The sequence below is a fragment of the Podarcis liolepis genome (genome assembly GCF_965112155.1).
Source record: "Podarcis liolepis genome assembly, chromosome: 10".
In the NCBI taxonomy this organism is placed as follows: Eukaryota; Metazoa; Chordata; class Lepidosauria; order Squamata; family Lacertidae; genus Podarcis; species Podarcis liolepis.
Window position 1 is genome coordinate 33,875,565 of NC_139562.1, and position 18,026 is coordinate 33,893,590.

Here is an 18,026-nt window from a genome sequence, read left to right on the forward strand (position 1 = left end):
TTGAGTAGAGACAAATTAGGCAACGCATTAAACTGCAGCATCTTACAGCCAAGTATAGAATATATATGCAGTAAGCAGGAGTGTGAACACAGCCTCAGGGAGGCAGCAAATTTCCTACACATGTATGCACGCTGCACTGAATATGCTGCCTGGTTTCAGCAAAGAAGCAATATTTGACAACCAGCTGCTATCAATATCTGCAAATGTCAGGGATGGTGGTAGTTCAGTGACATCCAAAGGGCACTAGTCTGGGGAATACTGGATCTTACTTCTCCATTAGGAAGACAGCAAAATATGGGATGGTTTCTGCCAAGTAAAAACGCTTTAACAAAAAATAATAATCATGATTTATTTATTTTTCAGTACAGAGTTTGCTTGTGTACAGAGCATTTTTTTCATACAAGATTGTCAAATCCACAATATAGGATAATCCGTTTTAATGGCACATTGAGAAGGTGAAATTAAAAGCACACACATTTAGTGGGGCAGAGCTTGTGAATAGAGGGTTAACACTTCACCCACAGTGTTTTATACAAAAAGTGGTTTTAAGTGGTAAAAAGTGTTGCCCAATTAAGTTCTAATCTCTTAATTGCACGGTTGGTTAAATCTGCACACACTAACATGAGGATAAAATAATCTCTTTGAAGAAAAATGCTTGTCTTCAAAATTTAGATAATGTGCACAGCAGATGCCATCTTAGGAGAGATGATGACTTGAGTCCTAGCTTCCCAAGAATAGAACAGAGTTCATGTTCACAGAACAAGGCTTTCCTGCATGGGCATAGCCAGAATTTTTGTGGGGCAGGCAGGCTGTTGAGGGGGCAGAACCTCCAATTTGTATTGATTTTAATTATGGGGGCAGCTGCCCTCCTGCACCCCCATGCTTTCCTGCCTTTGCCCCCCCCCCCCCCCAGATCTGCTCCTTAGGATTGATAGACCTTTGAAAATGGCCTGGACTTCGGTACAGAGGGCTGTCGACGGAGGCGGCTTTGACAGAAACCACTCTCTCCCACCCCCTTACAAGAATGGAAGGACAAGTCAGGAGCCAAGGTTTTGTCTTGTGCGCGAGAGAGGATGAGTGCCGTACCTAAGATGCTTTTATTTGCCACCTGAGGTGTTTTGCAAATACTTCTATTAAAAAATAAAAGTTCAAAATTTGCTGCTGGGTTGATTTTAAGAGGTACAGTAATTTTTAAAAAACTATGTAACCAACTGGCTTACTGTGTAGAATGGGAGCTTCTGATCCATATGTGACTGGTGGCCCTCACATGCAGCAGCTAGCCTTGTAAGCAGTAGGGACTTCATGTATCTGTTCTGCATGTGGTAGAACGGAATCCTTTCTTCCATCCTCCAGCTGAGCTGACAGATTGCATCTGCTGTTCCTGGAGCAGACCAGAAAATCCACACCTGCAGTTTCCCATCAGCCAATGGTTTATAGGCATTGTGGTTCAATAACAATTGGAGGGCCACAAATTCAGCCACCCCTGAACTTTAATATGTAAGCAAAATCCCATGGCAGAGTCAGGACAACTGAACACATGGAGCAAGAGCATATCATTACAAATACAATCGTACGTAAGACCTTGTGTAGGGCATCTTAAGTGGCTGATACTGAGTAACCACATAAAAACACCCATGTAAGAGCAAAGGATAGAAAGGTAGGCAGGAAACTTACTCAGTCACAGCCCATGCTGATGTTATCGCTTATCAGACACCACCACACAGTGGGAGAAGAATGGGGCACGCACAGCGCAGGCTTGTGACTAACACAAACAAACCCTTTTGTCAAAAGAGCAATTAAAATACTTTTGTCTGCGGCTCAGGTGTAGGATAATTTGTGTACAGCTCTTGCCCAGTAAACTGCACAGTGTTTTCAGGTAAATACCAAGTGAGTGTAGGTGGGATCGTGAAAGCCTGAACATGGGGAGAAATTGAGGAAGGATCAGCAAAGTGGAAATGGAGAGATGTGCACAGATAGGAGGCAACGGCAAAAGAGCTCTGTAGTATGAACAGATAGGCAGAAATGGAAAGAAACAACACATAAGTGTAAAGGAAATTCATCCTGTCTGGCCTAAAAATACCAGATATGTATTTGGGGCATATTTTGAGCAAGGAGAAGTTCTATAAAAACAAAAATAGAGAACGGCCCTAAGAATTTGGCAGAGGCACAGAGTTTTATTTGGGCATCAGGACTGTATAGGAGAGTCATGCCAGTAGTCGCCAGAATGAAAGTTGGCTTTTCAAAAGTTTTTTCAAAAAAGGTGAATGTGAATGCCCTAGTCTTAGTCTACCACAATTAAAGTTTTGTGTGTCTTAGAAGGCCCTTTGGGATAATGCCAACAGTAAACCTAAGAGGACTCTTGTTATATACACACAGGAAGATGATCAAGAGTCCATCCCTGAGGAAAGTTTATTGAATCCTTCCTTTAGAATAGATTTAAAATACAAAGTACAACATTTTATGAATATAATCAAGATCAAGCATATCTTGTTCTGTGTGGCTTCTCACATGGAAGTCACTGACTTCCATGAAAGCCTAAAAGCAGCTTAGAACTATTTTATGGACTTGGGAAGCCCCAGTTTAATTCAGGAGCCTGTTGTAGCAAACAACACAGGTGTTGTTGAGCTACAACTCCCGATGTTACTGACCACTGGCCATGTTGAGCTAAGGCTAATGGAGCCCAACAACATTTGACGGCCCACAGGTTCCCCATACTTATGGACTCAACAAAGCCGAAGACGAAAAGGTTTGGGAGCAACAAAGTATTGTGACACACACATTAAGCAGTCTGGCCAACTGCGCATGATCAGAGACAAAAGCTGAGGCTGGATTTAAGGAAGCCTAGGACAGCAGCTTTGCTCCTTGGAACTAGCTTGTCTAGTTACTCAGAAACTCAAGAACCACAGATTCAATTTTCAGGAAAAGAGTTTCCCATGGTAGAAAGGAAAACAAATTCTTGTCTTGGGTGCTGCTGGGCTCCCTAGCCAGGCTATCCCTCAAACTGGTACTGTATTCTCACAGCAGAGAAATTGGCACACATGGCCAATTTGCATTGGTGGCAAATTATGGAGTCGTTTGCCAGAACTTAGTCTCCTGCTACAGCCACAATCTTGTTGATAAGAAACCAGAAAAAAGAAGATGTTGCTTCAATGGCTTAGCAAGTTAAGTTTGTTTACTGATGCAGTCTTATATTCTCGTGTCGATGTTTATTTCTGTGTCCTTTTCTGAATTAAATTTGCTTTTGTTCTCCTGTGCATAATTATTGCGCTCCTTTGCATTGTTTCTGGCTGGCCGCTTTGGGCACATTGGGAGGTACTGAAACCAGTCAGCAGCACAGAACTTAGAACCTATTCCGAAAGGTAGATCATAGACGTCCGAGGTGTTCACAGTATCGTCAGATTCCTCCTTATAACCCTCTTTCCATGCCAGGAGTCCCCGCTCTTCCAAGCTCCCTACCAAAGGAAAACAGAATAGTTAGCAGAGACTAATAGAAAAAGGCATCCTATAGAATAACAAAGCAATTTCGTGTCATCACTAAGCATCAGCCTCTTGCCACAAAAAGTATGAATCTCACATAAACACAAACACAACAGTCATTTTGGAGTATAAGAAAAAATAGAAGCCATTCACAATAAGCATCAGTTCTTGCAAGACAACTTCCCAGTTATAACAAAAATATGAAAAGCATCAGGAATGTAACTCTCATACTCTTTTTGAATATGGGTAAAATGCAAGGCACGGTGTAATGACTGAAGGACACTGAATATATTATAAACACAGCTCTGTCATGCTAATTGCCATTATAAACCTGTAAAGTGGTTTTGACTGTGACTTTCTGCTACAAAAAGCAAAACTTGAGTGCAGTTTTGCCCTCAGAACCCACAAGGCTTGCTCTAAAAAGAAACCTCCCTGATTCCAATCTGTGTAGCGGCCACACCCTCGGCCTCCTCAAATCAAAACGCTGAGGACAATTGTACTGAATCAGCAGAGTGCTTTCAGGGACAGCACAGCACCTGACACAGGTGCAGCTACACAGCTGCAAAAGCCTGGAAGGCCTGCCAATGTTTCCCGCCATGGGCCCCCTCTAACATTTTCTCCCCAGACTAGTGATCTGAGAGGCACCAGGTGGCTGAGTAGAGCTGCCATTTTAATTTCCCACAATGCCCCTGGCATAGCATTGCTCTAGGATACTCCCCACCCTCACGGCTACTGTTGACATTCATGATCCACTACAGAAAGTTGTCTGGGTGGGGTGGCAGTGGCCAAATAAGACGCTGAAAGCAGGTTAGTTGGTCACAAAAATACCTGTCCATTTTGCCTCCTCTCTCATGTTCTACAAATGCTAGAAACTTACTCTTAAAAATATATATGAAAGCTTGAAAACTGTGGAATATTGTTCATCCAGGGGCCAGAGGACAGGGATTGATTGCCCTAACGATGGACGCCCCATGACCACACAAAAGTCGTCCCCCCTCAAACCTGGAGTTGGCTCCTTTAAATTTTACTCCAGCTGTGTTGAGAGCTGCTCTCTTGTAGGGTAACTTTTAAATGACCCAACCAAGCATTGGGAAGCCAACTGCATGATTAGTTTACCCCAAGGAATTAGCACTCTGCTCCCAATGTGTTGTTGCCTCAGTGGTCAGGGCCTATGCCTGCATGTGGTTTAAACATGACCCAGCCACATCAGAGCCTCTCATGGAAAAACAGGTTCCCCTCTGTTGAGCTAATGTTTTAAGAGCTCCAGTGTTGCTAATTCAGAGGCAGTGGCTAGAAAGCTAAAGATCTCTGTGTTTTTAAAGCCATCAGGACTGGATCTCAGATTTATTCTGAAAATGACCTGGGGCCCCAAAACTCTGGCAACCAAAGGCAGCCATACCTGTGCAACTGCGCATTAGCAATGAACACTAAAATATAGTCAAGGAAGTTGGGATATTATTGTAATTCCTACCTGGAATAGTGTTATCGAGGATAAAGCCCAGGAATCCCCCAACAAACATGCCTGTGGTGAGCAGCACATTGATTACTTGGTCCAGTTGTTGAATTCCTAGAAACAGAATCCACTTGTCAAACAAACAATCCAAACAATGAGAAACCCCAACAAGTCCCTGCAGCTCATGATGGAAGTCATTTTTTTAAAGTGTTGTTTGCATTCTGGGCTCAGAAGTGTATATTTACCTCAATATTCTGTCCAACAAACAATATTCTGTTTAACAGACAGATGCCCTGAACTGGGCACAACAGGGAAGCTATCACATAATTGCAAACATCACCCTGCACTCAATCCACATTCTCAACTCTGCAACTCAAGCACATCAGCCCTCAAAATAGAGATATCCATCTCATGTTGCTAAATCTCCCATTTCTGATAATATAAAGACTGTGCTTTGAACTACAGCCTTTTGTTGTACAATGCAAATTACCAAAACAGCAGGCATTGATCCAAGTATCTTCACTATTTAGAATCAACACAACTAACCATATCGAAGAAGATACTTGTCCAGCTTTCTCTTCAGAAACTCTAATAGTGATACTAACTATAAACACAAGATAGAATGCTATCATAAACCTCGTTCAGGTGTTCTAAACCCTTCATGGGGTGAGGGATGAGCGTGTTACCCTGTCCTCCTGTTGGCATTTCTAATTCATTTTCTGTTGACATCAGGCAAAAAACAAAATATAATAAAACAACATTCACCTGTTTCCACCAATTCTGAATTTTTCTGCACCCAGAATGGAACCGTCAGACCCGCAAATATAGAAAACCCAAAAATGAAAAGGTTTCTTGAAGAGTTCATATCTGTATACTGAATAAAGAGAAGATGGTCTTTAGAGGGAAAACAAATGGATACAACAATATCCATTAATTTCACCAGCTATTTTTGGTATGTAGACAACGCAGCATTGTTGATTCTTTCTTATTCCATCTGTGTACATAGTGCTTTACTGAGTATAAGAGGGCAAGTCCATGCACCAAAGGGCTTATACTCTAAAATTCAACACAAGGGAAACAGAATAAGGAGAGCCCAGGGAAAACGGGTAAGCAATATGTGGTGGTTTCAGTTGCACATGCTTAGGTTTAGCTACACGCTGAGTTACAGTAGGGCAGGAGTTGCCAACTGGGTGCCCACAGGCACCATGGTGCCCTTGAAGGTTTTCATTAGTGTCCCTGAGCAGGTGTCGCAGACTCTGAGCTCAGACAGAGAAAGAGCCATGAGACAGTGACAGATGCAGGCAGAAGAAAAAGGCTGGAATAGATCTGTAGCTTCTGTTTCTGCTTACATCTGTCTCTGGAAGTGGTGGGACATGGGAGCTGGGTTGCTACTCTGTGCTCTCACTTCCTCACCAGAATCTCCAGGTTTTAAAAAAAAACATTAGGATGTGTCCAGCACACCCCAATCATGCCTATTTGTATAACATAGTAATAATAAATATTTCAGGGCAATATAGTCTTGAATATATTTCACAACTCGAAAATTGATGGTATGAAAGAACTGAAATATGGCACACTTATGCTTTTATGGTACCCAAGACAATGATAAGTGAAGTAGTTGGATATTGCTTCAGTGCTGTTCTAAGAAGAATGCTTTAATTTGTTTTAGACTTAATTTAATCTGATAATAGACACGTTTGGGCAAGCAGTCAAGCTGCTCTCTTTGGGTTTCTATAAAGCAATTAAAGCTACACTAGGGTGTTTACTTTTCCATATAAGATATGTAAGTATCCTTGGTGAAAAAGAAAATGAATAATTTTCAAACAAAGATAAAGCCTTTGATAATGCTTTTTTATGATAGCAATTTTATCTAACAACAAAATCTTCACCTTTTATCAGCTCAGAAAATCTCTTGTAATCTTTTCTATCAGATAATGATGTTGATAAAGGCAATCTATTCCGTTAGAAAGATGTCACCTTGGTTTTAGGACACAATTCAACCTGCTGATTTATCCAATTTTTAAAAAGCAGCGTTAATGTTTAAACTTAATAGTTTTGTTTTATTTCTATTAAATATTGTAGTTTGAACACACCTGTACTTTTTAAAAGAAGTTAACTCATAGTTCATTGACACTTTTGGATTTGTTAATGATCTCAAATCATCTTCATCTTAAGGTCATGTTACCAGGTTCCTTCAACTTTCTGAAATGCCTCTCTACTTACAGTGAAAAACCATCCTTGGCATATATCTCACTGAAAATTGAAATTTTGTGAATTCCCATCCCCTTATTAACAACCCAATTCATTGTATTTCATAAATTGTAACTATCCCATCAGTGCAACTAGCAGTCTTAACAATTTGCAATCCTTGCCTATCATCTCAGCTGTAGACACACCAACCATGCAAAACAGGAAGAACTACTTATTACATCTTGCTACCCATCTGCAATGGTCCTTGATAACTTTCTTACCTGAAACACATTAAATATGAAATTTGTGCTATTCAATTATTTCTTAGCTGTCACAGATTATGCTTTTCTTTAATGTAAGATGCCTTGGTGGACTATATTTAGGCTAAGAGGCAGGATACAGTAACTCACCCACACCATACATTTAAAGCACGTACCCCACAAAGAATTGTGGGAACTGTAGTTTTCCCCTCACTGAGCTACAGTCCTGAGCAGCCTTAACAAACTGCAGTTCCCAGGATTTGTAGGGGGGGGTGAGCCATGTGCTTTAAAATGTTTGGTGTGGATGTCAGGTTAGCATTTGAGTGCTGAGGATCTCCAGAGAAACTGAAACTGCGCACAAATGGCTCCTCCTCACCTATGCAGAATTAAATTGATTTTTGAAGCAAAACTCTCACCTGTAAATTGGAAACTCCCACAGCCGTGATGATGCCAAACATCACAAAAAACATTCCTCCAATGATGGGAGTTGGAATGCTGGCAAATATAGCTCCAACCTTGCCAAACATGCCAGTCAAAAGCATAACACAGCCCCCAGCCACAATGACCATTCTACTCCCGACCTGTGTTGAGAAGAACAGATGAAAATTAAAAGCCCCCACAAAGGACAAAGAAAATGATATGGATATGTTTCAGAGTTCTGTCAGTTCTGACAGTAGGGCGTTGGTTAATTAGCTCATGCTGCCTCCTACAGCGGTGCTCACCTTTTAGGGTTTAAGGTAGGACCTTGCCCTTATTAATATGTTGCTGAATAAGCATACTATTAAGTATTGTTCACTGTTTTATTTTTTCCAGGTCTTAAATGGCTTTTACATGTTGTATTTTACCATGTCAAGCCACTTTGAGACTTACTGAGTAAATACTCTGATAAATGTAATAACTAATAATACTAGCCATATTATCAGATAAGATGACAGTAAGACTCAATAGCCAAGCCAGGTGTTCTTTATACCAATGGAAATACAGCCTTTCTGGTTGTTCCATGGATTTTCCTGTTAAAGATGCTTTGTTTTTAGTGTTCTATTAATAAATACTTATAAGAGGCGTTAACAATATTCCCTTTAAATGCTGTATATGTCAACAGCAGATATTAAACATAGCATCAGGTGGGCATGGTTTGTGGGAAACAGACCTGTGGGGCAGAGGTTCCCCTCACCCTTATTCTTTCTATAACCTATAGAACATTAATAAACTTTCTGAAGATAATCATATTACTGCACAACTTGATTCCTGATAATATACTACCATGGAGAGGACTAACATGTTGTGGCTCATTAGAGAGAAAAGCTAACCCTCTGAATGAGGTAAGTCTACACGGAGCAACAGGCTGCTTGGAAGGACTCTTCAGCACAGCAATCCAGCAAACATGCTCATTTAGAAGCTTAGCAGAGCTTGTGCTAGTGCCTCAAGCATAAGGCAGCAAGATGGCGCATAACCCCATTAACTTTTTCTTCCATTCCCCTTTGCTACACTTTTTACAAAGACCACAATGTGAGCGCTGAGCCTGCCCGTCGCTGCTGATCTCCTCCTGCAGTGTGCAGATCCAGGGCTATATTGGGGGATTCTCAGGCTATGCTCTCAGTTCGGATGTGCCAACGGTGTGTGTGGCCTGGCCAATGCCCTACACAAACTGAAGGTTTACTCTAGAAAATGTCCCAGAATCCTCTGCAAAGCACAGGATTTCCACAGCAGATGCCCTCATTGTTGCTCAGCAGACAACCTAATGTGGAAAGAGTTCCTTGGCATTAGAACGGTTGGGAAAATACTATCCATGCATAGCCCATGTTTGTTTTAAGACAGGCATCCCCAACCTGCGGCCCTCCAGATGTTTTGGCCTACAACTCCCATGATTCCTAACTAACAGGACCAGGGGTCAGGGATGATGGGAATTGTAGTCCAAAACATTTGGAGGGCCGAAGGCTGGGGATGCCTGCTTTAAGAGCACATGTGTGGCTGCCTCTTCTGCAAAAATGCTGGCACTTTGCTGCAGTGGAATTCAATTGATCGTACTGAAATCAGACTTACCCGAGTGATCCCCAAAGCACCCACGTTTTCACTGTACGAAGTGGTGCCATTTCCTGTCCCCCAGGCTCCCGCCAGAAGGCAGCCAATCCCCTCCACTCCAATTCCACGGTTGATTGCATGCTTGGGAGGAGGTGGCGCACCAGATAAACGAGCACAGGCATAGTAATCTCCTACCGACTCCACCATGGAGGAGATCACTCCAGCTATGATGCCAAAAATCCCAGCCAAGCTAATGGTTGGAACTCCCCATTGACCTGTGTGTCGCAAACACAAAAACAAAGTGTCCATGTTGAGACTGTGGATCTGAGGCTGGTGAAGCTCACCAGCATAAGTAGCTAAAACTTCTCTAGATGTTGTCGAACGTTGGAGCCAAAGGAACTGTTATTTTGCTGATTACAATTCTTAACAGGACAACAATTAGGACTGTTTCGCAGGCGATAACCACCACATGGGAAGCTACTTTAACTTGCTCGACATATCAGTCATTACATGGTGAATCATTCAAGTACAAACTTGAACATGTTGTCCCTCACATTTTCCCAAGTGGAAGCTGTCGCCAAGGATGGACTATTTGTGTGCGATGTCTCAATGTCTCACTATGGAAGAGTGGCTGTTGCCTAAATCAGAAGTGCCTGGAATGAGGATCAGTCCTGTCAGTTGTGTTCTTGCATATTCACCTCTACCTGCTTCCAAGTCAACTCCTAGACAATCTTGCTGCTCCAAAATTTTACCCCCCAAAAAAGGTTGCATCCCTGTATAGGATGGGCAGCTATGCCACTGTAACATGGGTGTAGCCAGGATTTATGTTGGGGGGGGGCAGGACACCCACCTGTCATCATCCTCTCTCTGGCTCTATCTAGCAGATTCAGAACGAAATGTCTTGACAACAGTTGTTTTAAATTACTTTCTTTTGACCTCAAGTGCTCAGAAAAATCTGTCAGATCTTTCTACAATTTCTACTTTTAGTTAAGTGTTTTTATTTATTAATTAACTTGATTGGGGGAGGGGGACAGCTGATTGCTCCTGGCTATGCCCACACACTGTAATAAATACCTAATTATTGTTTGAAACATAGTCTTAAAAACATTGGCAGAATCAACAGATACATATAGCCTGTTACCAGTACTGTTAACAATGAAGCCCTTTTGTCTGAAGAAGACCATATTAACATTAATCTGAAATCAACTAATAAAGAGAACCAAGCAGTTGATTAATGTTTTCACTCCTAATGGGGAGGCAAAAAATCAGCAACATTACAGCATGACAATACCTGGGTAAGGAAACCGAAACCAGGGAGCCTGTGAAAGAACATCCCCTTTGCTGTCAGTCCGAGCTTTGTAGCCATAAGCAAGTGGGTCCGAAGGGAACACATTGGTGGTGGTAAGTATAAAACAGAGAAGCCAAGTAAGTGTGAGGCCAAACAGCACCTAATCAGTTACAGAAGACAATGAATCTCTGTTAGTGGCAGGACTCGCTCCTACAGACTAGAAGTTGTATAGTCCAACAGTATTTCCCATTACATTTGCAAAGGGCATCAAAGAAATGTAGTTGTGGTATAGCTACTCAGTCATAACAAAAACCACCAAATCCCCACTCAAATAAAGGCAAGTTGGTAAGACACAGCACGAAACAACTGGCAAACTTCCTCTACAGCTGGCTTATTTCATTGCCAACGAACAAGTGGAAGTCAATGCAATTCGTTAGGTGACTGAAATGAAGCATGCTTTAGTTTTATTTTAGTCTACCTGCTGTGGTCTATCTGGTCACCAAAAGTTCAAAGGGGTTAACTCACAGGGAAAATCTGGAAGAGGTAGATCTTGGAGAAATGGCATCTCTTGCTTGTGCTGTAAGATGGCACTGGAACAGGGACATTTTTCAGGTACTGAGAGAACAGAACTATGAGGAACATGGTTCTGAGGTGGAAAAGAAAGAAGTCAAGAAAAAATTGTTTATGTTTTATGTTGAGTTGGAGGTCCTGATTCAGAACTTAAGAGAGTATTTATACAGGAACAAATACAAATATTTGTGCCACTTGTATGCTTGCATTGCACTTATTCAGATATTGGAGCACAATGTTCCTACTACACTGACTTTTCACAACCATGTTTATTACACTGTTTTTTTCTACACTATTGTATGGGATCGTCTTCATTTACTGAGACACCAACTGTCCTGAATCATCTTACAAAATTCCACACACCGCAGTGCAAGCTACAAACAGAGACAAGCATCTGATATTAAAGTTCTCATGACTGGATTTTTGTGTTTTCCAAAATACCTATTTTAGGCTGGGATCCTAATATTTACATGCAAGCAGACCTTTCTTAGTTCATTGGAATTTACTTCATTCTGAGCTGATATGCAAAGCAGTGGATTGCACTGTTAATCTGCTGTTGTGTATGTCGTGCATTTGTATTTTCTGATTATTGTGCATTGTTATGTTTCATTAGTTTTATTGTGTTTGTAAATCTTGTAAGCCACTTTGTGTCCTGTGACAGAAAAGTAGGGTAAAAAAACAAAACAAAACAACAACAGTTGATTCAAGCAGCTTTGTTTCAAGCGGTGTGCACTTATTAGTATTCCACACTTAGAAACAGATGAAAAGCTCATTGTAAAAATCAGAGGATCAAGCCTATTCAATGCCTTGAAGAATATATTTACATGTGAGCATAAGGATCAAGCCTATTCAATGCCTTGAAGAATATATTTACATGTGAGCATAAAGCACATGCCATGACAGGAGTGTGACTGAAATGAGGCATGGAACTAACAACAGAAATTGGGAATTTCATTATTTTGCCCAGTAAAGATGCATTGTTTCCAAGTAACTGTGACTTCGTCCCAGGTATGGATTATTTTACATTTGCTTGTTGATACAGATAGGGTGGAATCTAACTGATGGCATAATAAAATAATAATAATAATAATAGACAAAAGTACAAAGATTCACAAAATGTTTAGGGGTATGCATACCCTTGCATACCCCCAGAAAAAAGCACTGGGTGTATGTTCTCTGTTTGCATCACATTCATCTTAGTATTAAAGGGAGGTAAAACTTACACGGCTGCTATACCCCAATGTTGTCCTGCCTCTTCTCCTGCAGAGACAAAGAGAGGCAGCGCCACCAAGGAAATGGTTGGGGCAATTGTCAAAGGGCCAATGAACCTCAACAGAAATCCAATAAGACCAGAAAAACCAATAAAGATTTGGAAGCAGGAAGCTACCATGATTGCTCCCTGCAACTGAAACAGAGAAAGAAAAAATAAACATTTCAAAAATAAACTTCTGCAAGCTTTGTACTTCAATATGCTTGGTTATTGTATCTTTAATAATACTTCCAACCAGTTTTCCCAGGACAGGTGTTAAGCTAACTGATTTGTAATTTCCAGGACTGCCACCTTACCAATCTTTTTTTTTAATTGATGTTCCATTGCTACTTTCCAGTCCTCAAGTACAGAGACTGATCTGAGACACAAGTTACATATATTAGAGGATCAGCAATTGCACATTTGTGTTCTTTGATAGTTCTCAGGTGGATGTTATCTGAACCCAGCAATTTGTCAGCTTTTACTCAGACTATTAGGCCTATAACTTCCTCTCTCACCACCACCTCAGTTCCTCAAATTCCCCTCCTGCAAAAGTTAGTTTTAGATTATCTTCCTCCTGCCTTCATGGTTAGAGGCAGTTATGCTTCTAAATACCAGTTGCTGAAGGTTTCTGTGGGCATCTGGGAAGCCACTGTAAGAAGAGGATGCTGGAATAGATGGACCATTGGCCTGATTCAGCAGGCTCTTCTTATGTTCTTACTTTCCATTGATTTTATTTTAATGTGGATTCTTTCCCTGCACATCAGCTTTTAATAGTGACATTGAAATTTCTACCATAACAAAATGTTTAAGTATTTAAGCTGCCATCTTGGTTAGTTTTAGATATGTGAGACATAATCATGTCCTCAACATCTCCCATGGTATTGTAGACTTTAATTATTACTGGAGAACAGGGAAATCTCCGGGTTTTGGAGGGCCCTTGGGCAAGATACCCTTCATGCATGCCCAACTCAATGAATCTACCTCCTCACTGCAGCAAGTCCTGCTAGGATGTGGACCACTGGCAGGTGCCCAACCATGCTGACCTTTGGCACTGGCCCTGTTGGAAGACCATGGAAAGGAACTATGGGGAATAGAAACCACGCTGGTCCTCTAACATATGGACCCAGTCAAAGAGCAAGTAAAGTATAATCTCCCTGTGCCTGATCAAGAGAAGAATTGAAAGCAAAAGTGAAATCACCCTCTCCATAGCTATTGGAGAAGCTACATAAACTTGTAGGATATCCTACTATTCAGAACCAAACTTCAAGATATTCCCCCACATATATATGGAATGCCCAGTGGGTTACCTCTCGCATTCGTTTCTGCCAGGTCTCAACAAAGTCTGGAGAAGAAGTATCCAATGAGCTGGAATTTTGGGTCCACTGTGGGCACTTCCATTGGGGGAGAGAGAGCATGGCCAGCGTTGGAGTTAAGAAGGCAAAAGTCCCTCCTTGCAGGATAGGTAGTCTGTGTTCGGGATTGGAGGTAAGAATGGCACCGATGAGTGGGTTGCACTTTGTAGGTTTTTTGTAGATAAAACAGACTAAACAACAATGCAAATACAACCACAGAAAATACATTTGAAGACCTTTAGCTAACTCTGCTGTCATAGAAATGGAAGAGGCTTGTCAACATGGTCTTTGTAGGCGCCGGTGTGCCTGCCTGTATTGCCAGTAGCGCCTTGTAAATGATTCAGTATAAATATTCATAATGGACCAAAGACTGTCCATCTTGTTCTTGTTCCATCTTCTTGCTTGTCCTAGCTCAACCTGTTCTGTATTGAACAGGCCTACATTTCTTTGGGCACCCACTCTTTCTTCCATTCTGAGCAGAGGGGAGGTGCAAAGAGAGAGTGCAGCAATGGTTGATATAGGAGCCTTTTTATCCATTGATTGTGGGGAGGGCTGATGGGGTGGCATGCCCGCCCCATTTTGTAGCCCTCCCTATTTTCATATGTGGCAGTCATTTTGTATTGTGCCATGTCCCCTTTGGGAGCCATTTTGTGTTATGCCACACATCCCTCAGCAGCCATTTTGTGACTGGAATCCGCTGCACTGTCTCAAAATTCCTGCTGTGCCCACAGACCCAAAGCAGTTCTCAAAAAGATCATTGGCTCTCAACCAGCGTGTTGACCTTACCTAAGGAAGATCACACCAGCAAACACCAGTTGTCTACTAGAGAGAAACTGAGAAAGGGAAGGAGAAAGAGAAGAGAAGAATGAATGAGGAGCAGGAAAGAAGGCCAGATTTCCATAGTAGTCAAGAAAAACATAGAAAGGCTGTACTGTAAAGAAAAATATGATGCAAGGTGGAAGAAAGTGGGGTCCATAAGGACTCCAGCCTAGATGACAACAACAAGAAATATGCAATCCATGAGCTCTTCAGAAGAGGGTGCTCCCGTACTACCTGTTCCTCAGGACATTCCTTTGCTGCTCAGTTCCTACATATTGTATTGAAACCAATAGGATCATATTTGTATTGAAACAAACAGAATCGATGCCCTAACAAAAAACATCAATGCAACAGAAAAGTGGGGTGGGAGGGAATATACATTATCACATAAAAAATAACACACACGTGTTCATTCTGCAACACAAACAGGTGCCACAAAGTACTCCTGCAGGTAACAATGGCTGCAATTATACCTGCAGGCTCCCCTTATGCCCCACTCTGTAGATGGCCTTGGAGTTTGCACGCAGGCAGCAGGTACTTACACTTGCTTATATCAGGGTAAACTCCAGTATGAGGCGCAGATTACATGTTACCCAACAAGAACCATGTGTAGTGAAGCCTTGGCAGTCAGTTCTGCCATTTAAGGCACCCTTAGGGAGAAGGCCATTTGCACAGTGCTTAAGCCATGGGTAGGCAAGCTAAGGCCCGGGGGCTGGATCCAGCCCAATCACCTTCTAAATCTGTCCCGCAGACGGTCTGGGAATCAGCATGTTTTTACATGAGTAGAATGTGTCCTTTTACTTAAAATGCATCTCTGGGTTATTTGTGGGGCATAGGAATTTGTTCATTTTTTCTTCAAAATATAGTCCAGCCCCCCCCCCCCCACAAGGTCTGAGGGACTGTGGACTGGCCTCCTGCTGAAAATGTTTGCTGACCCCTGGCTTAAGCCTTCACTTCCTAGTGGCTTTCCTCTAAAAAAATTCTGGGGCTGGGCAAGTGAAGGTTGGAATATGACGGCTGTGTCTGCAAGTAAATCATGAGAGAAGGACAGAACAACATGTACCACAGGAGCTATTGCTTTAACCGTTAAGGGCAAAGGAAGAAGGGAAAGATAAGAAGGTTGATATGCCTTGTGATTAAACAAGTACAGTGCTACCTCAGGTTAAGTACTTAATTCATTCTGGAGGTCTGTTCTTAACCTGAAACTGTTCTTAACCTGAAGCACCACTTTAGCTAATGGGGCCTCCCACTGCTGCCGCGCCACTGGGGCACGATTTCTGTTCTCATCCTGAAGCAAAGTTCTTAACCTGAGGTAATATTTCTGGGTTAGCGGAGTCTGTAACCTGAAGCGTATGTAACCTGAAGCGTATGTAACTAGAGGTACCACTGTAGAAGGAAGTACTGTCATATATGACCATCACTGCTGCTTTGCCTCCCTTTGCTTAGAAGTGTATAAATGATTGTGCTTTTTTCATGTTGGTGGTGCCACCCATCAACTATTTGCTGGTTGAGGTTATGCTGTGCTGTCTTTGCGACACTTAAATAAACGTCTTGTTAACTGACACAATTGGAGCCTGGATTTTACTGGCTGTCCAGGCTGAACCTACATGGTACTGAACTCCAATATTTCCCCAACAGCAGCACACTATCACATTTTCCTGCTGCTAGTCACAAGCCAATATATTTTGTTTTGGGGAAACAATGATTCATTTCCCCAAATATAGCATGAAACAGGGCTACACAGGTGTCATAAGCTGCTCCCTCTCACACCTCCCTCTATTTTGGTTTCTCAATCTTTGCAGTGGTTCACTGGCTATGCTTTTAACCTAGGAACAGTTCAAGAGCTTGTACAAAGAATGGAGGCAGAGATCTGTGGCATCCAAAGTTTTGGCGATTTCTTGCCTTTCCTTAGACCCAGCATTGACCTCACTAGTAAATTTGAATTATAAGACTATAAAGTATTTTGGCCACCATGTTTGCATAGGTTTGCAGGGACAGTAATAACTCGTCCCCAGTGCAGCCAGTATTTGGGATGTTGCAAAGAAATCCCATCCAAAAAGTACATCCTCCACTTTGTAGGAGAAGCTAAGACCAAGGCAAACATGGTGACTCTAAGCATGACCAGATTTTTCAAGACAATCCTTTATCATCACCTTCCATATTTACATTGCCTTTTCCTGCACATCCAGCAATGCAGAAACGCATTAACTAAATAGACATGCCTGCTTCTCCTTCATCTTAATTGTCATTTACCGCTGTTTCACTGCTCTATGAGGTAAGTTATTTAATATTTGCCATCCTGGGAGTGCCTGTGGGCCTTTCCACAACGACATCACAATTGAAATAAGCCTCGGCAAAGTATATAAAGGAGTATTACTGCACTGTATGTACCCAAGACTTCAAAGACGTTTTAATATTTTATTTTATGAGCTACAGCTCACTAATTTCTTCTGGAAATAGTAATAGGCATATTGCTACCTGAGGCATTCATTAGCATCCATTATGCCCCTGAGCTCACTGACTATCAGAGAGTAACTTGCACAGATCAGAGGTTACATCAGAGGCATTCCTAGAGGTGATCTGGGTGTGGAGGAAACAGATTCCTTAAAAGCTCCTTTTCATTGGTAACCTTCCATTATATTGAAAGATATCATTATTATGTCTAAAAAATGTCAGTGGGCTAAGACAACTGAAGCCAACAGGAAGGCGCCTTGCTTTGTGTGTTTCAGAGCTGTAAATCATGGCTTCAGAACCTTCTGGAACTGTGAGTTCTTTCTTCTTTGATTACAATGAATGCCAATATGTGGCGTAATTTAGCTTAGCCATCAAGTTCACTGGATGACCATTTCCTAGCTTAACCTACCTTACAAGGTTAAAATGAATAACCACTATGTGGAACTACCAATCTCAGCTCCTTGGAGAAAGGCCAGGATATAAATACAATTTTTTTAAAAAATAAACAATAAAATCCCTATTGAAATGAAGAGCTTTAGACCAGGTCGAAGTGACTTATGTTGCATCTGAGCTTGCAGTATTGGCGATATTTACTGTGCCTAAATCAGAGACGGTGAACTTGTGGTCCTCAAGACATTGTCAGATTACAACTCCCATCATCCCTGATGGAACCTAACATCATCTGGAGGGCAACAGGTCCCCCATCCCTGACCTTAATTCTAATTTAAAAGGTTTCTACTTGGCTGTCTAGTGAACTGTCTAGTTTCCCAATGAACTGAGCTATCAGGGTTAGGCCTGCCAATGAAAGAGCTCATAAATCTAGAGAGGATAATCTCCCCACCCTACCTACTATATCAGTGCTGACAGTAGCAGCAGCCTCTGCTTGAGG

At 41.8% G+C, this 18,026-nt stretch overlaps 1 protein-coding gene across 3 annotated transcripts in view; it reads right to left on the reverse strand.

Annotated features, from left to right (window-relative positions):
- Positions 1-335: 335 nt before the first annotated feature.
- LOC310687549 (solute carrier family 23 member 1-like) overlaps positions 336-18,026 on the reverse strand; it is a 37,727-nt gene continuing 20,036 nt past the window's right edge. For all 3 annotated transcript variants that reach the window (XM_083462769.1, XM_083462770.1, XM_083462771.1), the window contains exons 5-13: positions 13,820-13,979; positions 12,484-12,665; positions 11,216-11,336; positions 10,694-10,850; positions 9,424-9,677; positions 7,797-7,961; positions 5,696-5,804; positions 4,949-5,044; positions 336-3,452 (exon numbers count right to left, since the gene is read on the reverse strand). In XM_083462769.1, coding sequence (XP_083318895.1) covers positions 3,187-3,452; positions 4,949-5,044; positions 5,696-5,804; positions 7,797-7,961; positions 9,424-9,677; positions 10,694-10,850; positions 11,216-11,336; positions 12,484-12,665; positions 13,820-13,979 — 1,510 coding nt within the window. In that variant the 3' untranslated portion in view covers positions 336-3,186. The remainder of the gene's footprint in view (positions 3,453-4,948; positions 5,045-5,695; positions 5,805-7,796; positions 7,962-9,423; positions 9,678-10,693; positions 10,851-11,215; positions 11,337-12,483; positions 12,666-13,819; positions 13,980-18,026) is intronic.